The following is a 23,585-nucleotide window of genomic DNA, read 5'->3' on the forward strand; positions in this document are numbered from 1 at the left end:
TTGCGGATACCTTGTACCTGCTGCTAGTTATTCCGTTTCCTGCTCCACTCACAAAAGGAACGAGGGACGGGCCACTGTCTACATGGTTCCATCCATACAAGTCCTGATTTATCTTGCTTCGCCACCCGCACGCGAGATGTATGTTGGTGACAGTAAAATGGTTCTTTAGTCTGTTGCAGCTCTGCTGGTTCTCTAAACTTTCTCAACAGTGTTTCGCTAAAAGAATGTCTTCTTCCCTCCAGGGATTCCTATTTAAGTTAAGAGAGCATTTCTGAAATACTAGCATGTTTAGTGAGTCTATCGGTAAAAAATTTAACAGGATGCCTTTGAATTTCTTTCTTCTCTCCCTTTAATCTGACCTCTTGCGGGTGCCAAGCACTGGAGCAGTGCTTCAGAACGGGCTGCACGATTGTGCTGTGCACGACCTCCTTTAGAGATGAGCTACACTTCCACAGAATTCTCCCAATAAACCAAAGTGCACCACTCGCCTTCCCTACAGTCAAACTTGCGTTTTCGTTCCACTTCATGTCGCTTTGTAGCGGTACGGTTAGATTTGTAATCGATATGACAGCGTCAAGCATCACACCACTAACGCTGTATTACAACGCTAGAGGATTGTTTTTCCTACACATCTGTATTAAATCACATTTTGACTGATTTAGGGCTAACTGCCACTCATCAGTATTGTACTGCAGTTAATTCCTTGTTATCGGTAAAGGATCATCAACAAAGCGGTAAGAGACCAGAACCCAATAAACTCAAAAAATTCTACTATTTGTTAAGTAAACAGATACCTTCCTTGGAAGTAATTTCGTGTTGCCGAGCTTTTCTTTTCCTCCCATTAAACGAAACATAACTTGTTTCATCAATGACAATAATAAAGAATGGTCCTCAACATGACCTTCACACTAACTACCTTATCTATCTACAAAATATGTAGCCGAAACAAAGCTACAAAATATTATTTGTTGGATGTTCGTTGAGTCAACATTGAGTGTGAGCTTTGCAGGCCGTGTAGGAATGTGCTCAATGTTTAACCGAATCTTGCTTACAGCCGTAATGAGTGTTTGAACAATTTAGTTTTCTGCGTTGTTTTGAGTAAGTGTGTAGTAAAAGAAATGAAGAACATATGCTGGAATGTATCCTACTTCTAATGTGCCGTTCTTAGCTGAGAAAACGAAGGCGAAGCCGTTCAGCAGTACTGTTGGAAAAAGAAACTGTATTTGTGCAACTTGGTGTCCTTTCTGGGAAGGACGAGGGCTGTGCAATAAGTGCGACATTTCAGTGTCTATGACTGTCGAAAGTTCGCGTGAGTGAAGAGTTTCGTTTCTGTTGTTAAAGATGGATTTGCATTGCGTGAAAAGGCGAGACCTTGGCGACTATGGCTCAGATTTATACGTAACAGTGTATCAGAAGATAGAACTCGTTAAATGTGACGCGAATGGACACAAGTCGTGAGCCGATTACACGAGTTACCCGTCCAACAAAACCGAATACAAATGGTGGAGTTAGCTTTCTTTTGCGCCTGTCAGCTGGAACCAACCGCTCCAGTTTAATTGTTTCAGACTGCTATGACACCAGCTGATGACTTCTCATCTCCTTGGCACCGTTTACTACTCAATAGACCGAACGGAAAACACAAACACTGAGTTCAAAACCGATTGTACATCGTTTCACATCAAGTCCAGTGCAGACGACGATCACGTTAGGAATTCCTTCCGCACAGGAGGACGCGACAATTCGACTCTAATTCGCTGCAACCGCGCCTCCCAGAAAGCAGATCGTGTGCTTCATGGACCCTGTTCTTATGCGTATATGTCAATATAGTTTCGTGCCCAACTATTATACGCAATACCATTCTGTACTTACATAGTAATGAACACTTACGTCCAAAAGGTAAAAGAACTTCGAGAGTACCGAGACAATGCGAGTCAATGGAATAAATACTTAACAGTTGATAATACTATGCATATACGGTACGTAGCTGATTACACAAAGCTACGTATTAGTCAGGATCAGGGTATTCGTGTAAATTGTGCCCTGGAACTATTACACGTAAGGATTGAAACGTCCCCTTAGAAAAATTATAAATGACTGTGCTTAAACTGACACACAATATTTTTAGCGCAACGCAATCTGACTTTCACAAATCCCTACAAAAGAATGGCCCTGACTAACAATAACCTATACCTTTCATGAATCACTTACCTCACAAAAATCTTCGTTACTCGAACTACTGCAATACAGCGAGCGCCACTACTGCCAGCTAAATAAAAGATTCAAACTACTGAAGGCACTAACTACTGATAGGCATAGTTAGCAAATGAAAGATTTTGATAAAGAACAAACAATGTATTTACCTTAATAGTGTTCGAAAGTCATTATATATATATATATATAGCAGTTCATGACATCCAGTCTTACAATGGATGGACACACGTCCAGATCATCCGCTCTCAATACTCCTCCATTTCTCTCCCCACATCCACCACTGCTGGCGGCTCACCTCCAACTGCGCAACACTACGCGCTGTTAACAGCCAACTGCCCAACACTACAATAGCAAATTCCAACAATGCAAACCAGCCACAGACTGCACACAGCACCGCCAGTGATTTTCATACAGAGCGCTACATGGCGTTACCAACATAAAAACCTAAACAGCCTACTTACAGGATATAGTAAGAATGTAAGACACACCAGAAGGATTGTCGCTGGTAGTGCATGTAATGAATGATGTCACTCAATCGTTCACACGACAATCGTGGATAGGGTGTGGATGTTTGCATACGATAGTAAACACAACATATCTCAATACTGTGACTCTGGCCTTCCAGCGTGGTTTGTGGTAATACATCCCATTGCTAGAAATGCGTCCTTTGGCGGTCAGCACTTCTCCATGGACTAATGTTACAACACAGTTAACTTTTCCACGTCAGCAAACATTTCTTTCTTATTAATGACCTTTTGCTGATTTTGTCTGTTGAACCAAAACAATGTGCCATTGAAATGAACAGAATAGACGGATGCTGATAAGCCCTCCCACACGTTCCACATTAGATAGTTTGTCTGTGAAAAACTTCCCAGCTCTGTTCTGATCGGAGAGCAAATTGTGAGCACCTTACCAACGAGATACCTCTTGCTGCCTGTTTCTGTCGGTTGGTACCCAGGGGCATCTTAATTGCATATATCAGTCGATATAATAACCCCTAACATTTCTTCATTCACCATCATGAAGAAGAGCTCTCGAGGTTGTGGAGTGAGTCAGGTTATACATTCACTAGTAACTGCTGTAGTATATTACTTCTGTAACTAAATTATTGACAGTCTGTTCGGTTGCTACTTAAGTGCGTAGCATTTCTCCGTAAGTCTGATAAACAAATCAGATATACGTAACAGAGACTTCAATCTTCAGTAATATATTCTCCTTCACTGTTTATGTAATCTGCCAACGCCGGGGTAACCTTTCGATACCGAGACTGTAGAAATCACGAGTTTTTGAGGCGAAGAACTCGTCGAGGCGTGTTCGGAGCGCATTTACATCTGGAAAGGAAGGACGCTTGTTCGATAGAGAGCGGAAAAAGTGAAAATCTGATGGCGCAAGATCAGGTGTGCACAATGACTTCCTAACCCAACGCCTTTATAGTGGTTTCCTCCCATTCTAGCAGAATGCGGGCGGGCGTTGTCGTGGATTAGCATCACTTCACGCAGCCTTCCTGGTCGTTTTTCTTGGACTGCGTCTGCAAGACGTCACAGATGTTGATAATAAATGTCAGCGTTGATGGTTACACACCGGTAAAGAAATTGGAAATGCCGTGTAGCTAGGGCCGTCCGTCGGGTAGACCGTTCGCCTGGTGCAAGTCTTTCGAGTTGACGCCACTTCGGCGACTTGCGTGTCGATAGGGATGAAATGATGATGATAAGGACAACACAACACCCAGTCCCTGAGAAAATCTCTGACCCAGCCGAGAATCGCAACCGGGCCGTTAGGTATGACATTTAATCGTGCTGACCACTCAGTTACCAGGGGCGGTGAAGTAATTCTTAGTGCACCACACCGCCACTGTTCTCCAGATGCATACCATTATCTTTAGTGGATGCGTGCAGGTCTTTGTACAGGGAGGTACCATTTGCTTCTTCTCTTTATGATAGTATGAAGACACCATTTCTCGTCACCAGTAACGGTACAGGATAGAAATGGTGGGTATTGTTCATGAGCCAGTGATAATGAGCAGGCCGGCCGGAGCGGCCGAGCGGTTCTAGGCGCTTCAGTCCGGAACCGCGCTACTGCTACGGTCGCAGGTTCGAATCCTGCCTCGGGCATGGATGTGTGTGATGTCCTTAGGTTAGTTAGGTTTAAGTAGTTCTGAGCTCTAGGGGACTGATGACCACAGATGTTAAGTCACATAGTGCTCAGAGCCATTTGAACCATTTGATAATGAGCAAGCAGAGATACATATGTGGCAACCCAGTGATTTTTGTGATTTTGTGTAGGGAATGCGATAGGCTGACCATAACCCGATTTTTTAAACTCCGCCATTAGATGGAAGTGTCGTACGATGATGGAGAGATCATGATTTATCTCACCTACCACATCACGTGTACACTCACGGGGGATCATTGTGTATAAATGTGTCTAAACGATCTTCATCAAACCATGTAGGTCTTCTTGAATGTGGAGAGTTACTAATGTCAGAAAGATCCTCCTTAAAACGAGAAAACCATTTTCTTGCCATTCTCTGTCCAGTGGCATTATCCTCAAACATGACGCAAATGTTTCTAGTTGCCTCCGTTGCTATCATCCCTCCATTGAACATAAAAATGGCTCTAAGCACTAAGGTACTTAACATCTGAGGTCATCAATCCCCTAGACTTAGAACTACTTAAACCGACTAACCTAAGGACATCACACACACGCATGCCCGAGGCAGGATTCGTACCTGCGACCGTAGCAGCAGCGCGGTTCCGGACTGAAGCGCCTAGAACCGCTCGGCCACAGCGGCCGCCAATTCAACAAAAACAGATGAATATGTCGGAAATGTTCCGATTTCTCCATCTGACACTCCATTTTCTAGCGTCCACAACGCCACTTCGTATCTGCAAATGACCAAATGTCAATATGTAAACTCAAATGGCAACAGTAAACTACAAAAAAAGGCAATTGGTAAGTAAAACCATAGCAACCGGAATACGAACATGTAAAACAAAAACGCTGCTAACTTATGCACCAGCTTAATAGTTTAACGCAAAGTCAGGCTTGCTCCTCACCTCGACTAGCCTGGTAAATCAGCCACTCTTAACCCCAAGACGAGTCTCTGCGACTAATTTGAACAGCGGGTGAAACTTAGCAGTTAATATCTCCGCACTGAGGTATGTCTACAAGATGAATTATCTATCAAGGGCTTCAGGTGGATTTGGCACACTGTTTGAAAATTGGTGATTTATTGCGGCCGTTATCAAAGCTAGAGACTGTAATATCTCCCTGGCCTAACAAATTTTTGTACAATGTGTGTATGATTACCGTTAGTGTTAACTGGAATTTATATCACTGATACCAACATCATGACAGACTATATAAACGATGCTCGGTTACTTTTATTCGTTGTTCCTTGTCCTGCAGATGACCAGCGCATCATGACGTTCCTGCGCGGGTGCAAGTTCTCGCTGGAGAAGACGAAGCGCAAACTGGACATGTACTTCACGATGCGAGCCGCGCTGCCCGAGTTCTTCACCGACCGCGACGTCACACGGCCCGAGCTGAAGGAGATCCTCGACAACGTGTAAGTGTCTGCACGTTCATCTGTTCCATCGCAACACCCCTTTAGGTAGTCTAGAATCTGCTGAAAAGTACCTGGACACTTACAGTAACGTGTCTGAATGCGTGTGGCGGAATGACAGTCCATTCTTCCTGAAGAGGCGAAACCCAAGAAGATAGTCATGCTGGACGCCGGGCTCTGGAGGGAAGACGACGTTATCACTCATTCCAAAGATGTTCCATAGTGTTCAGTTTGGGTCTTTGAGCAGACTAGTCCACTCCAGGAATGTTATTGTCCACAAACCATCGCCTAACAGAAGCTGCCTTATGAAACGGTACTTTGTCGTGATGATACAAACAACCATCGTCTCTGAACTTTTCCTTTACTGTATGCATTACACAAGGCTGTAAAATTTGTCCATATCCTCCCGAGTTTAGTGTTTTCATAAGTGCAATAAGATACACAGCCTAACCATAAAAGACACTCCCATACAGTAACACCACCTCCTCCAAGTATGGAGGAGGTTCACAGTTGGCATTAGATATTATGGCAGGTAACATGCTCCTCGCATTCGCCAAACCCAAAGCCCTCTACCAAAATGCCACAGACTAAAGCGCCATTCATCACTCCAAATCATTCGACTGTACGGTGGCGGTGCTCTTTGCAACAACTCAACCGTCACTTAGCAATGACTACAGAAATGTGTGGAGCTGTTCCACCACTCCACCCCATTCTGCTTAACTCACTACGCTCGACCTTGCTAGCTAGATTGCTGGCAGCACTTTGGAACATAAGAGTGATATTTTCCACTGACTTGGTGCGACTTTTCACAACAACCTTCCGCAATGCTCGATGCTCTCTGTCCATCAGTACGTGAGGTCTGCTTGATCTTCGTGTAGTTGTGCTTGTTCCTTCGCGTTTCCACTTCACAATCACATCATCAACAGTTCACTTGAGCAGCTTTAGAAGGGCTGAAATGCCCCTGCTTGACTTCAGGTGACATCCAATGACTACTCCACGTTCGAAGTCACTGAGCTCTCTTAACCGACCTACTCCGCTGTCACTGCTACTCTATTGTCAACACAATATTCAACGTTTTCTTTTATGGCGGTGCGTCGCGTCTTGCGACAGGCAGAGGCCAGTTCCATTCTACGTAGGAATGTCACTGCTTGTCTACCGACAACACGACACTCGCTGCTACCATTTATACTTGCGGGTCCGCCTTTCGTGGATTTAGCTGATTCCGCACGACATGGTGGTTTACGGATACTTTTGACAAGATGTCGCACGAGCGTACAACACACGTAACTTTCATACATCCATGTGAAACTACTATAAAAGTCATTCCTTTAGACACATTCGCCCGCCACACTAGCTAGAAGGCCTGTTATGTCGTCACAGTGTTGACCCATCATGCGAGTTTCTGCATTATGTCGTTTAGTGGCAGGTTCGTACTGATAACACCAAGTCTAGTCACACGTGGTGCTTATTTCTAGAAGAGGATTGTCCGCGTTTTGCGTTTCAATCAAGTCATGGCTGACTTCCAGGCTACGTTAGTTTGTTTGCAGAGTAAGATGTGCGGGACAAACTCTGCAAACATTATTATCGTCATATATGACCATCTTCTTCTGTGCGGATGCACAAACAGTGCCCGAACTCTTACGGGAATCGGCGGTAAAGCCGCGAGTAATGAGTATGATGGGCAGGGGCACTATGAATATAGTGCGGGACTATATATATATATTATTATTATTATTATTATTGGTGTTTTGCCCTTAAAGAGCGCATTTGGACTAAACTACATGGCCAGTTCCTTTTGCTGCCTTCCTTGCTGCCCAAACTTCCCTCATTCGCTCGCTGTGTTTCTGTTTCCGGTCCTCTGTCCATGCTTCTTGTCGGCTTTGTGTCTTCGGCTTCATCTTGATTGCCTTTGTGGTTGCCCATATTTCTTTCATCTTCTGGCTGTGATCTTGCTTGCGTTCTTCGGTACATTTTATGCCTGTTCGTTTGTCGCATTGTATCTCATGTAGTTTACTTTTCCTAATGATGTTTCTGAACTTTATTCTGTCGTTTATTGTGTCTGCTGTTATGTTGAGCTGGTTCAGGTCGTTTTCTACCTCTGCCACGCATTTGTTGTTTCTAGTGGTTACCCACTCAAAGATCTGTTTGGTCAGCCTGTGTGATGGCATTCTGTATAGGTGTCCATAGAATTGTAGTCTGCGTTTTCTAATCTTTTCTGTGATTGTCTCCGTATGTTTGTACAGTTCCTCTGTAGGTTTCTTGATCCATATTCCATTGTTGTTAGTTGCGCCAAATATTTTCCTAAGTATTTTCCGTTCTACTTTTTCTAATGGTCTGGTACCTGTATGCCCTAGGATTAGTGTGGTCTCTGCTGCATATAGTGCCTCGGGGAGCACCACCGTGTCGTAATGGCGTAATTTGGCTTTTTGTGAGATAGACTTCTTGTTGTAATGATTCCACACTACTTTGTATGCCTTGTCCAGTTTAGTCTTTCTTTCTTCGTTTGAGTCTCTGTTATGTCCACTCATTTGTAGTGTTTCACCGAGGTATTTGAAGTTTGCCGTTTTGTAAATCGTGCCATACTTTGTGTTCAGAGATGAGAGTTTCTTTGTGCTCATAAACTGTGTCTTTTCGTAAGAGATCTATAGTCCAGTTTTGGAAGCGATTTCGTGCAGTTTTTCAATAGCATCTTTTGTTTCCTTTATACCTTTCGTGACAATCGCCAAATCGTCTGCAAAAGCCAGGCACTTAATCTGTAGGTTTCCTAAGGTTATCCTTTGTTGTGATGTTTCCCATTCTTTTATGACCTTATCTAACACCAGATTGAAAAGGAGAGGTGAGAGGCCATCGCCTTGTCGGACACCTGTGCGAATTTCAAAGGGCTCTGATAGTTCCCCACAGAACGTTACTTTGGAGGTCGTGTTGGTTAAAGTTTGCTCTATGATAGCCCGTGTTTTGTTGTCTACTTTGTATTCTGCTAGAATTATGAAGAGAGTTTTCCGGTCGATAGAGTCGTACGCCTTTTTGAAGTCAACAAAGGTAATGATCAGGTTCTGTTTGTGTTGTAAAATCATTTTCAGGTTCCAAATTTGTTCCGCACAAGACCGCCCTTTACGGAAGCCTGCTTGGTATTCCCCAATCAAGTGCTCGGTTTGGCTTTCTAGTCTGTTCAGTAAAACTTTAGAGAGGATCTTGTATGTGACCGGTAGTAGGGATATTCCTCTGTAGTTGTTCGGGTCAGTCTTGTCACCTTTTTTGTGTAGTGGGTGTATCAGGGCAGTTTTCCAGTCGCCAGGAATTTTCATGGTCTTCCAGATGTCTTCCAAGATCCTGTGGATGTCTTTGGTGAGTTCTGGGTCTTGCAACTTCCAGATTTCCGCGATGATGCCATCTTCTCCTGGTGCTCTACGATTCTTGAGTGACTTTATTATTTCTTTAACTTCTTCTAGAGTTGGAGGTTCACTATCTGGATTGTATGTGCTCGTTTCTGTCATCATTTCTTCCATGGGGGGGTCCGTGTTGAGCAGTTTTTCAAAGTACTTTGCCAGAATATCACAATTATTTTTGGTATTGGTTTATAGGGTTCCATCCGGTCTTCTGAAGCACAAGTTGGGTGGTTGATATCCAGTCATATTTTCTCTGAACGTTCTATAGAAGTTTCTTGTATTGTTCTTCATGAAGTCCGATTCGATCTCTGTCAGTCGCCGTTTGTCATACTGTCGTTTTTCACTGCGAATGATTTTGCTTGATTGCTTCTGTGTTTTCAAGAAGTTCATCCAATTCTCTTGGGATTTATGGCTTGGGATTCGTTGGTCAATAGCTTGGTCACATGTGTGGTTCCACCAACGGTGTTTCCGTGTTCGTGGTGCTTGTGCTAGTTTCATGGCCTCTCGGATTCTTCGTGAAAGCTGTGTCCAATCTGTCGTTTTCTCCATTTTACTTTTGTGTAATATTTGTGTCTGGTTTAAAGTAACGTATTCTGGATCTGGTCTAACAATTTTATTCTTCTGGAGCTTTTTCTTGGGCAAAAGACGAATCCTGATCTGTAGTAGGTGGTGGTCTGAGTCGAAGTAGCCTTTACGGGTGTCTATGTTCAAAATTTCTTTTTGTGAGTCTTTCTGCACTATTACGTGGTCGATTTGTAGTTCTTGCTTTCCGCTGGGGAATTTCCATGTGGTAAGTTTTCGTGTTGGTTTCTTGAATTTTGTTGACATAATGGCGAGGTCGTGGCTTTTGCAAAAGTCTATCAGATGTTTTCCGTTTTTGTTGGTGTCCTTGTGTGGAGTATGTTTTCCTGTGATATGTCTGTATATCTTTTTTTTCCGAGTTTGGCGTTGAAGTCTACCAGTATTATTTTGACTCTATGTGCAGGAATTTTTCTGATAGTTTCTTCCATTGTCGTCCAGAAGTCATCAATTTCGTCCGGGTTTTTCCTGTTGTAGTCATTAGTCGGTGCATGTGCGTTGATTATTGTGTAGGATTTATTGGCTGATTTCACTGTGATGGTGCTGATTCTTTCGTTTGGTGACGAAAAGTCGATTATAAATATATATATATATATATATATATATATATATATATATATATATATACTGAACGGGTGTCTTGCGACGTCCGCCACGAGCAGATGCAACGAACGAAAACGAACAAAATGAGATTTGAAAAAAAAATGGCTACAGCATCTGCCATCTAAGAAGGAGATCTCGGGTTCGAGTCCCGATCGGGGGGGCACACATTTTCAGCTGTCCCCGTTGACTTATATCAACGCCTGTATGCAGCTAAGGGTATTCATTTCATTGTAATTTCATTATTATCTTCTTGAGAACATTCTGTAGAATGTCTTGAACACTTCATTTAGAGTTGTTGCTCCATCGAAGTTTGTGACACAACGACACTGACACACTACGGTCGCATGTGCACTATGTAATACTTGCCTGTTCACAATTGACTGGTTGAATGCAGATCTGTTGTTCACAGGTGTTAGTTCAATTTGCCACTGTAGTTAGGCCAGGAATAAAATCAGTCTTTTGGGACGGATGGTGTATTGTTGAGTTACATCTATTTCTAGTCACGGCTGAAGAGTTGGAAAAATGACTACTTATATACCTCTAGTGTTACTTTTACGTCTACGTGATTACTCTGCTATTCGCAATAAAGTGCCTGGCAGAGGGTTCAATGAACCACCTTCAAGCTGTCTCTCTACCGTTCCACTCTTGAACGGCCGGGGGGTGGGGGTGGGGGGGGGTTGGGAGGGGGGGCGGTGGAACGAGCACTTCGTGAATGATATTTGGGGAGACATCTTTCATCAAGTACCAAGCATCCGAAATATTTCGGCACATTCGTTACGCGTCGAAAATATCCCGGTGACTGTTTGCATAGTCATTCGTCGTATAAGGCAGATTTCTTCATTAGTCCGACCTATGCAGCCCACACGTTTGAGCAGTAATCCAGTATAAGGCTCGCAAGTATTTCTTAGACAGTCTCTTTAGTAGACTGACGACAAATACTAACGTATCTCCGCAAGTGGCCGGTGGCACTTGTTTTTCAGGCTAATTTTGGTTATTAAAGCTGTAATCGAAGACTACTACCGTACGTTTTCACTTTTCGTGTAGTACACAGGTTTCCTTGGTCTAGCGTACGCCATACACTTTCCGATCTCCAGCACAGCTGACTCCAAGTCTTTACTATCTCTTTCGTAACAGCTGCTTAACATAAGCTACTGTCATTGTTTACACATCCTCTCACGTCGCACTGACACTTTGCTGAAAAACGGAATGGTAGTCTGTACAAGTTTCTCTTCGTGATAACGAACACCAAGCCGAATTGTTCCTCTACGAATTGGCTCTGAGCACTATGCGACTCAACTGCTGAGGTCATCAGTCGCCTAGAACTTAGAACTAATTAAACCTAACTAACCTAAGGACATCACACACATCCATGCCCGAGGCAGGATTCGAACCTGCGACCGTAGCGGTCGCTCGGCTCCAGACTGTAGCGCCCAGAACCGCACGGCCACTCCGGCCGGCCCTCTACGAATTCTACCGCGTACGGCCCCTCATTTGAAAGATATAACTATGCTCTGATTCAGTCTGGAAATAGACACTAGTGTAGGAACAGGTTGTAGACTGAATGTGGAAAGATTTATGTTGCAGATTTTTGTTTCAATAATTACTTTCCCTAGCAATGTCTCTTTTCATCCCTTGGAGTTACTCTGTTACTGCCGTTGACTTGCAGTTTTAATCGGCACGTTACTAACTACGAACTTCTGTTACACGTGTTTGTTTCGACAGAGTAATTTTTTTTTTTTTTTTTTTTTTGCTGTTTACGTGACTCTTGTCCTAAAAACTGTCTAATTTGCTGCAGCGGTCTGCAGACTGGAGAAAATTAAGATAATTTTGTATGGGATCTGTATAAGGATCGCGGATGTTCCTATTTGACAAATATTCCCAGTTTTTATAAAGTCTCATTTATATCTACACTTTTTTCTTGGCCATTCACCGCCTTGTGCCACAGTGGGACAAATAGCCCTACAGTGCTGGGCAACATTTCTGAAATAAAGATACTAGTTTCTGTTTACAAGCTTTTTTTAATGGCCTTCGTATATATTTTATCGAGTGAATAAATGCTGATGCTTTGAAATATTTGGACGTCACATTTCTTGTTTGCTGATTTCTCTGTAGCGTGAAAATTTACCATACAACCTATGTCATCTGTCAACAACAACGGTTGTAAATTTTGCCTCGGGCATTAAAAAACCCTATCATTGGTAGTTCCTTAATTCTGATACTATATTCTGACTTTTTGTATCACAGATGGTAGACGTACAATAAACGGACTACCAGATTTTTTTGCTGAGCTACGCAAAGTGACGTTGCGTTTTTTGTGAATACACCACCATTTGACGGTCACGTTTACTTCTGATCCATTCCGTTGGCCTCCACTGTCATTCGACCTTTAATCTGCGAAAAAGTTTCGAACCGTAACTCACTCCTGTACAGAGTGAAAGATTACGAAAGATTATTTCTGGACCACTCGTTTACTTGAGAGAGCCGAGGATGTAATCACTCGTAGTTTATATGTAAGATGCGACACACACGATTTGAACATTTATCTCACCATCCTTTTTCTACGTGTACCCGGTAACTTCGCAATTCATGCTTCACTATTCGGCAACGGTTTCATAGAATCACTTTCAGACTACGTCTCTACCGTTCCACTCTCGCATAGCACGCGGGAAAAGAATGAACGCCGAAATCTTTCCCCGTTTTCTCATGTTTTATCTTGGTTATTATTTTTCTCTATGTTAGTGGGAGACAGCAAATTATTTAGACATTTCGAGTAATGCTAAAAGACCTCGCCGAAACGGAAAGTTTCCTTGTTTTAATGATTGACACGTAACATAATTAGCATATATGTGACACTCTGTCCCATATTTCGTCCAAATGCAAAATGAGCTGCCATTCTCTGAATTGTTTCGATGTTGTCCGTCAGTCTTATCTGGTAAGTGTCCCATACCGCATAGCACTACTCCACAAGACGACCGACAGGCGTAGTGAAGGCAATATCTTCAGCAGATGTATTGCACTTTCTAAGTGTTTTGCTAATGAAAAGAAATTTTTTGTTCACCTTCCCAACAACATTTTCTATGTGATGATTCCAATTTAAGTTGTTCGTTATTGTAATCCCTAAGCTGAACCGAAAACATTTAAATTTGTGTTGTTTATGTTGTTGTTGTTGTCTTCAGTCCTGAGACTGGTTTGATGCAGCTCTCCAAGCTACTCTATCCTGTGCAAGCTTCTTCATCTCCCAGTACTTACTGCAACCAACAACCTTCTGAACCTGCTTGGTGTATTCATCTCTTGGTCTCCCTCTACGATTTTTACCCTCCACGCTACCCTCAAATGCTAATTTGTGATTCCTTGATGCCTCAGAACATGTCCTACCAACCGGTCCCTTCTTCTTGTCAAGTTGTGCCACATACTCCTCTTCTCCCAATTCTATTCAATACCTCCTCATTAGTTACGTGATCTACCCATCTAATCTTCAGCATTCTTCTGTAGCACCATATTTCGAAATCTTCTATTCTCTTCTTGTCCAAACTATTTATCGTCCATGTTTCACTTCCATACATGGCTACACTCCATACAAATAATTTCAGAATCGACTTCCTGACATTTAAATCTATACTCGATGTTAACAAATTTCTCTTCTTCAGAAACGCTTTCCTTGCCATTGCCAGTCTACATTTTATATCCTCTCCACTTCGACCATCATCAGTTACTTTGCTCCTCAAATAGCAAAACTCCTTTACTACTTTAAGTGTCTCATTTCCTAATCTAATTTCCTCAGCATCACCCGACTTAATTCGACTACATTCCATTATCTTCGTTTTGCTTTTGTTGATGTTCATCTAATATCTTCCTTTCAAAACACTGTCCATTCCGGTCAACAGCTCTTCCAAGTCCTTTGCTGTCTCTGACAGAATTACAATGTCATCGACGAACCTCAACGTTTTTATTTCTTCTCCATGGACTTTAATACCTACTCCGAATTTTTCTTTTGTTTCCTTTACTGCTTGCTCAATATACAGATTGAATAACATCGGGGACACGCTGCAACCCTGTCTCACTCCCTTCCCAATCACTGCTTCCCTTTCATGTCCCTCGACTCTTATAACTGCCATCTAGTTTCTGTACAAATTGTAAATAGCCTTTCGCTCCCTGTATTTTATCCCTGCCACCTTTAGAATTTGAAAGAGAGTATTCCAGTCAACATTGTCAAAAGCTTTCTCTAAGTCTACAAATGCTAGAAATGTAGGTTTGCCTTTCCTTAATGTTTTGTTTATAGTCAATGTTTATAGTCAAAACTAAATTTGATGAAATATTTTTGACACTCACTTGGAGGAGCTCAAATGCTTTATCGTTCAGAGTCCATGCCCACATTTCGCATGAGCCAGATATCTAGTGTAAAATATTTTGCAATATGTTTTGAGTTTCTGATGACTTTGCTAGACAGTAAACGGCATCGTCATCTGCAAACAGTTTGTGATGTTTTGCAGGTGTTTACCAGGCACTCGTGATAATAATGTGACACAGACATTGAATCCTCCGTGTCTTCGAGCGTTTAGCACGGATGTTGTTTTGGTTGCAGAGCTTTCCCGCCGCTGCCTGGCCTGACGCCGAACGGCCGCCGCGTCATCGTGATGAACGGCAAAACCAAGGACTACCAGGGCCCGCTGGTGGCGGACGGCATGAAGCTCATCTTCATGGTGGGCGACATCCGCTTGCTCGAGGAGCAGACAGGCGTCGCGGGCGACGTCTACGTGCTCGACGCGTCGGTCGCCACACCCGCCTACTTCGCCAAGTTCACCCCCTCAATGGTCAAGAAGTTCCTCGTCTGCGTCCAGGTACGAGTATGATTCACGCTCCACCAGAAATGTACCTCGATGGTATTATCCGAACGGGAGGAAAATCGATAGGTTTGGTCTACATGGGCAGACAAGCTAATGATTACCATTCCAGAAAATTTGTATAATTTATGCAAGAGGAAGAGTTTCACAAACTCAGCAAGTCAATAACGTATTGGTTCACATCTGGCCGTTATGCAAGCAGTTATTCGGCTTGGTATTGATTGAAAGTGTCGTTAGATGTTCTCCTCACGAATGTCGTGCGAAATTCTATACAGTTGGCCCGTTAGGTCGTCAGAATCCCAGGATCGTTGGGGGCCCTGCCCATTATGCTCCAAACAGTCTCAAATGGGGAGAGATATGGCGACCTTGGTCGCTACAGTGCGGTTTGGCAAGAAACGAAGACAAGCAATAGAGTCTCTCATGGCTTTCCATAAATGGCAGAAAGACGAGGCGTAGAATATCGTCGACATACCGCTGTGTTGCAAGGATGCTCTGAGGGATCCTGTAATGAAAAGAAATGACACCCCAGACCATCGCTCCTGGCTGCTAGCCACGTGACGAACGACAGTCAGCTTGGTATCCCACCGCTGTCTGAGTCGTCCGAAGATATTTCTTCTCTGGCCAGTTCGAAGCTGGACTTATCATCTACTCTAGTCACTGAGTTTCCAGCCCGAAGACGTGTCTAGAGACGCCCCGGACAGTGGTACGATACCAACCTGACTATCGACCGTCATACGGCCTGACATACAGTGGTGATGGTCTGTGGTGACAAACTTTTCTTTTCATAGCAGGTCCTCTTTGGTTGTCATCCGCAGAATCCTTTCAGCATAGCGGCTTGTTGACGATTTTCTAAGCCCAGTTTTGTTGCCCTCCATGGCAAGCTATCCTGGGCTTACTTTTCAGCAAGATGATGCTCACTCGTACACGATGAGAATTTCTTCTGTTGTCTTCGCGCTTGTCAAACCCTGCCTCGACTTGGCAAGTCACCAGATCTGTATCGATTTGAAAAATTTTGGAGCATAATGAGCAGGGCATTCCAACTATTTCGAGAATTTGACAATCTAACTCTCCAGTTGGACAGAATTTGCCTGGACGTCCCTCAGGAGGACATCCAACACCTGTTTCAATCAAGACCAAGCCGAATAAGAGTCAGAAGCTTTAATGACTTGCTCAATTTGTGACGCTCATCCTCTTGAGTAAATCATCCAATTTTTCTGACACTGAAATCATTTTTTGTGTGTACGTTTAGATCACATCTACCGATTTTCGTGCCATTCAGATAATTCCTTCGTGGTGCGTCTTTTTTTTCTATTTTTCAAAGTGTATATTACGGACAATCGTCAACTTGCGTCCACAGGGTCCATTTCGAGACAGATCGCTATCGACATGAATGGTAGGCATGAATGTAGACGCCCAAGCACTGCATTTCGAGGCAAGTTTCTATTAGCAATGCTTTATTCGTTACTTAGCTCCAACTGAAGTTATTTATCCGCAGATTTCAAATGGCCTAAATCTGCTGTCTGCTTTACCCGCATGGCAATGATGGCTGTGAGTCACCGAGGGGTATGTTCAGCCTCCTAACTGGAGAGGTTTTTCTTCCTTCGCGCACAGTGGGACCGCTCCTTTGCGAAGTGTGATGGCCTTGGGTTAAATGTCGCTGTTGAGTGTGGGTGACTGTCAGGTGGCCATAAGTAGTGATTAACAGTTATGGGTGTATTTATAACATCTTCAGATATGTGCGACGTATTACTGTTGTGACTGACAATTCGCAATTTTTCACAAACACAACTTTTATTGATGTAGGTTCACAAGGTTGATGACTGAACATACAAACGAAAGGTAACAATAACGATGCCAGTAAAAGTCTCCAAATTGAGGCAAACAAAAGTTCACTTCTAATTTTCCACAAAGGTTCGTGGTAACACACTCACACTCTAGTAACAGTCCAATTCCGAGACGAAGACGTAATCTTCAACGGTCGCAGTACACGCGGTCGGCATCCGGTGGGAACTGAACTTCGGGGCTGGTTCTAGCCCCTATATAGCTGTCTTCAGCCAATCAGGTTTTGGCATAGTGATACTTCCTGCAGGCCGTGGCTCGAGCTCCCCCTGCAGGAAGTAGTGCTCGGAATGTCTGTTTCCATTATCATGTACTGTATGTAAATAGCCGGTGTTTACCATGGCGCGTTTAGTACGCCTTGGGCATAGACAACCTCATCCTCTGTCGTGTAATATGGGTTGCCAGCGCTCAGGGGCTACCTTGGCTCAGGTATAACAATTACCATCATTTACGCATTGAAAGAGAGCATGGATAACATCATTAAACAGGATCAACACATTCGTAATTCCTTCGATGTACATTCTAATTCGTCTTCGATAAATAACGTTGGATCTGATATGTTCCACTTGTTCAAACCGAGTCATCTCTCATCACATCAGTCAGCGAAAACTTCAGTTGCCATTTTCATGACCATAGGTCACTACGCCCAATACGTGAATTCGAGATAATTCAGTCTTCTGCTATTTCCTCAACGCAGAGCGAATGGCTGGCTAATAAGAAAAAGATGTGCATACTGTTTACTTGTGAGTGAAAGTCCTATTTTACGCATTGTAAGTTACCGTAGACCAAATGTACGAGGTAACTTTATTTCACTGAGAAGGGAGAGAAGGGTATGTCAACAAGACAATTTTCTACTCCTTGGGGACATATATTCCGTGATGAAAACTTGGCAACAAGTTAAAAGAAGTTGTTGTACGGGGACTCGAAACCATGCATTACTAACTTATCCTGGATCACATTAAAGTTTCATCTCGTACTTTTTTTCGCTCGACATCTCATATGTTTCCCAGTTCGATCTCGAGACTCTAATGACAGATGTGGTAATACAGTATATTAGAAGGTGCTTCATCCAACACTTGTGCAACACCTCAATAATACTGAAGTCTGCAATCAAACAAAAATTTATGGATTTGCTTTTCCAATTTCGTACTGCGCTTGGAACAAAATTAATGACTGTAGCTTCATTGAGAGTTCTCTAAGTTTGCAATGAGGTGGATTCGTGACTGAAAGCAAGTAGAATGTCCGTTTCAACGTACCTTCCCTTACACTTCCCTTAATGTTACTGATTTCTTTTTCTTGCTTTCAGGAAGCATACCCAGTGAAGCTGAAGGAAGTACACGTGATTAACGTACACCCGCTGGTGGACACCATCATCAATTTCGCCAAGCCCTTCCTAAAGGAGAAGATTAGGAACAGGGTGAGTAGCTAGTTCTTCCAGTGTTACATTTTCATTTCTTCCCGATCAAAATTAATAGTGTTCTATGGAACAGCAACTATCACACGGTTACACTAGACAAGATAACAAAACCTGGTGAATAACACTTCGGTTCCGTTTTAAAATAAAACCTGGAACAGAAATTAAAAATCAGAGTAATATATTGTCATGCTAGTGCATTAAATACAGGGTGGCGCCGAGCCGAACATTTAAAATGATCGTAGATTATGAAATGGTATAGAAAACAAGACGAAATGGTTTATAAATACTCTGAAATATGCCGTTTATTATCCATAGCTCTGAAATTATTTCTTGAAAATTGCATCAGAAAAATGGCCTCCATCTAAATCATTGAACTGTTGTAAGCTCTTCTGGAAGTTATCGTACATGTGCCTCCATGGGTGCCGAGAATCGCCTCAACCTCATCAGCAATGGCTTGTTTGAAACGCTCTTTCAAGAAACCCCATTGCAAATTTTTGGACAGTAACATCGGGTGCCCGAAGAGGTAAACGGTGTCTCCGAAACGAGAGTGATAACGCTTGCAAACATTTCTCGAATAACGGCCATGTTGTTGCGCGCAGTGTGGGCTGTTACACCATCTTGCTGAAAGTAAAGTGTCTTCTGATCAGTGTCAAGCCAAAGTAAGCTAGAGTGAACAAAGTTTTCCAACATAGAGACATTACGTTCCGAAGTAACAGACGCCATGTTTCCATCTTATTCTTGAAAAAAATATGGGCCTACAGTCCCAGTGCACCGAATCTATACCAACTGTCATTTTGAGAGAGTGCAACGGCTTTTCGAGCAACTCTTTACGATTCACGGAAGACCAGTACCGCGTGTTCGATTTCTTGACAAGACCCCAAATATGGACACTGGCTTCTGTGGATATGAACGAATAATACGAGGAAGCAGGGTTTTTCGGTTACTAGATTGATTATGGCAGTGCAAAAAGTGACTCTTGCTTCCTTGCGTCTGGAATCACGTTTGTGTACAATTTGCAGTTCGTAACGATGAACGTTGATTTCCTAAGCATTCATTACAAACTTCGTCAACTCACTCCTAAACTGCGAGACTGCAGGGGCACCAAGCGTTGAGGACTGCATTTCCTTCCATCACTCTCTGCTCTCGGAGCTCCATACTTCACATTGAACACTGTCTTCAAAACAGTTCCGCTAAGCGGAAATGGCGACGAACTGAGGTAACACGATGTAGTACGCTCCAACGCCTCAGTTACTACTGGCGTATGAAATGGCGTTCCTTCCTTCACCCTTCGCCTCTCTGTCACCCAATACAAGCTAATGCACATGGCCAATGTTCAAGGTAGGACTTTGTCAGTCGGGTCTGCGCCACCCTGTACTCCCTTGCGGATCAGTACCTCTATCCTGTACATCAACAACCGGAGGCCTTTAGTGTTACACAACACTGATATGTTTATCTATCCAGACGACAGAAATCTTTTGGCAGGCGAGAGTTTTATACTCCAAGCATCGAGTTCTCCATCCACATAGTGTAGAGATCACCGCAGTTAGCTCACCTGGCAGTTTACCTGTGGTTCGTTCTCGTTTTCTGTCACGACTCCACCCAGTGTCCAACCCGTAGGCACATTTTGGCAACTACTGCTAAGTCATGGCAGAGGATGTACGTGCCAATAGGTTGTTTGCAAACGGAGAGGTTAGATGGATCCACGTGCAGACGCAACAGAGAGGTAGGAAGGAGTTATCATGTTTGGACATACCGATGACCTCAACGTGAATGGAGTTGCTGTTTTCGTTAGTGTATCATCACGGACCGTCAAACGTATTTGCGAAGAACGATGTGCCACTGGCAGCCATTTTGCTAACTGATAGCGAATGCAGACGAGGGTCACGTCTTGTCAATAGCAATCGGCTTCAAACCCGGCAGGACAATTTCAAAAGAAACGTCGTGGGTCATGGGGCGTAAAATTCCCAGTTTATTTGCTGTAGGCCAATTTCGACATCATAGTCATTACCAAGCAACATTCACAACCTCTGTGCAATATTTTGCAACAGATGTGACGAACAAATATAATATTCGACATGTACAACAACTTGTAAACATTAATGGGACATAGGTGAACAAAGATGAGGCGCTCAATCACCCTTTTTCTTGCTGTCCATTTTGGCAATATTGGCAACAAGAGAGTAACTGACATTTGATTGTTCATTTAGCAGCTATTCAAAATGATTCTTGTTTATTTACGTTTCTAACAATTATTACAGCATCTTTGCCAGTAATGTTAGACAAAGGAATAATAACTCGAGACCTAGGTCGCGTATGGAAAATATAATAAATAACCATTGAAAGAGCGCAGGAAAAGGTTTTTTTTGTATTTTTGTACTTATCTTATCTTTTTGCGAAATACAATCAACAGAGGACAGCGACTATACTGCCGTGTATACACTGTTTCAGACACAGCACACACGAGCCGCTTTCTTGTTTCTCAGGTCGCTGCTGTCACAGACCCCCACATTAAGCAACGCAGCGTGCTACTGTAGTGGTACTCTGCTGTAATTACGGAGTGCTGCGAATAGCAGAGGACACGGAGAGGGTCTGCTATTAATACGGGACGCAGTGACAGGCTACACCTTGTCACAATACGTCTGAACAACCAGTCCCATCCCTTCCGTCTCGCTAAAACCGAGGAGATCGTGAGTTCACGCAGAACAATGGAAAACTGTTTTCACCAGCGTCGTCGTCTATTCTGCGAACTCATTCTGAATTATGTGTTTTGCTCATTTTGTATTCCTGGATTCAGGAGGTTGTACTTAACAGTTGGTGAAACTTACGATAACAGTAACGTGACGAAAAGTAAGATACTTCAGTCAAAGCAGACATCAACCGAATCACCCAAATCACCAAACCAGTCTTCGCAGAAGCTACAGTCATAATTTAAAGTAATGTGTTCAAGAACAGGAGAGTTGTTTAGTAAGAGAGGTGGTGAATATGGCGAAAACGAAAGAGTAACTTGCGTATCTTTCCCAATCTTGCAACAGGCATCATATTGTTGAAGAAATACTCAAGATAATGTAACTCTTTTGTTTCATGGTTACTTATGTAGAGTACGGCTATTCATGTGATTCATGGTTCCATCATTTTAGAAAACTAATACTAAATAACATTAGCAATTCATCATTAAATGATCCCACATTTTTCATCGAACGGATGATATTTCAGTATCCACGCACTTTGTACTTGTGGCATAATAAACAGATTTTACTGAAGATTTAAATTTTCTTACTCAATAGTTTCGTTCACTACGGTACGTCATTAAATATTGTTATAATTTGCAAAAAACATAAATTTTAGTTAAATTTTAAGCATTCATTCCATGTACTTTGTCTATATTTAGTATTCTAGATAAACGTATATAACTTCGACTGACTTGCTGTTTGTCTGATGAAATTTATCAGCAGCAACAATTTACGAAAGGCTGCTCACTGGGATTATTTATTATTTATTAACCATATGCTCAAATGTATTTTTTATTGAATCTAATGTAATGTTTCTTCATCTTTTCTATCAGTGTCAGCTTATCTTTCTTGCAAGACTAAACGGAATTCGTTTTGAGTAACTATCATAGGACTTCTAACTCGTAGTCACTGTGTACTTGAACAAGAGGGTTTTGATTGATTTTTCGATGAACTCTAACAAAACCACTGTCGAAATGCGTAGATAACGACCACAAATCTAGCTATATGCGTTGTCCCATTAGTAGTCAGAGTCACACAAACAATTTTGTTCCCAGGTGGTTGACAGCACAATGCACAGAAAGACGTAAATTGGATTAGCACTCCACTATTAGTTGTGGATCCCCTTTTGGTAACGTCGAAGCAGTTGTTCCTTTTAAAGTTCCTCTATAATTTCTCTAAGTCGAAATGTGTGATTATTAAATAAATTTCACTGTGTGTCGGAATCAAAAGGGCCTAACGCGTCTATATTTTAGAGTCCTATAGGGGTCTAAGGATAGTTTTTCATTTGTTTTGTTTTTGTTCTGGTGAAATTTGTAAGCCAAAATGTCTAAATGAGCAAGAAGATATCAGCAGAGGAGATAGTGCGTATAATGTTCTGCTATGCCTACTTATTGTCTAACATGGGACAAGGAGAGTTTCGTTCGAAAGACGGAGAAACAAGCTATTAAGCAGATGGTCATAATGCTTTGGCTCATCAGTGAATGTACGATTTGAATGACAGTGTATTTATTGGCGTCGTGTTTGGAAATAAGGCTGTTGGGAGGTTCCTGTTGGCTAATGTTGTGTGGTGTGTTGGCAGATCTTCGTGCACACTTCGCTGGATACGCTGTACAACTACGTGCCCAAGGAGATGCTGCCTGCAGAGTACGGTGGAGACGCAGGACCCATTGATGTCATCCACCGTGAGTAGTGGTTTTCACTAAAAGTAAAGAAAAACCACAAAATAGTTGTGACTTACAGGATACATTACAAGGTACTAAACATGGAAATGCAGTTTCAGAGAATGAAAAATATTTGAAACGTTGAGGTGGATGTGTCGCTTTGGTTAACCATGTGTAATGCATAGCTAATTATCACAAACAACAACATGGCATTCACAGTTATGGGTTGCTCTATTAATGATGTGACTATCAAGCGCACAATAAGTGAATGACATTTCTGTTAATCTCTTCTCAGTGGCTACAGATTTAGATCACGAGGAGGACTACCGAGGCAATTATATGTAGAAAGTAGGTCGGGAGATATATCTTTTCACACAGTGTTCGGAATTGTTTTGCTATTTAAAATAGTGGGTGCAGAAAAAGAACCAAACAAGAAGGCAAGAGCACGACAGGGGACGTCGAACGTCGAAACGAACAGAAGTTTCAAAATATTCATAAATCGCAAATTAACCGTCGGAGTAGCTAGAGCCACAAAACGACAGCCAACCAATAACGAGCGCGCGAAATGTGTTCATTTAATCCAGCCTACGCCGGCTAATACTTGTTATGCTAAAGAAAGCAGTTAGTAATTAAATTAGCTAAAGATAACGGTTTCGGGTGATAAGTGAAAGGTGGGAAAACGTTCAGTTCCCATCCACAGGTGATCATTCGCGAATTTTCCATGATGTTTACAGTGTAAAGGTAGATTATAAAA

The 23,585-nt window shown here is 42.6% G+C and overlaps 1 protein-coding gene across 2 annotated transcripts in view; it reads left to right on the plus strand.

Moving 5' to 3' along the window:
* The window catches only part of LOC124711205 (alpha-tocopherol transfer protein-like), a 128,475-nt gene that overhangs the window by 94,412 nt on the left and 10,478 nt on the right, over positions 1-23,585 (plus strand). For both annotated transcript variants that reach the window (XM_047241149.1, XM_047241148.1), the window contains 4 exons: positions 5,620-5,779; positions 14,927-15,182; positions 18,331-18,441; positions 22,750-22,852. In XM_047241149.1, the coding sequence (XP_047097105.1) occupies positions 5,620-5,779; positions 14,927-15,182; positions 18,331-18,441; positions 22,750-22,852 (630 nt within the window). The remainder of the gene's footprint in view (positions 1-5,619; positions 5,780-14,926; positions 15,183-18,330; positions 18,442-22,749; positions 22,853-23,585) is intronic.

This window comes from Schistocerca piceifrons, chromosome 8 (genome assembly GCF_021461385.2).
Source record: "Schistocerca piceifrons isolate TAMUIC-IGC-003096 chromosome 8, iqSchPice1.1, whole genome shotgun sequence".
Lineage (NCBI taxonomy): Eukaryota > Metazoa > Arthropoda > Insecta > Orthoptera > Acrididae > Schistocerca > Schistocerca piceifrons.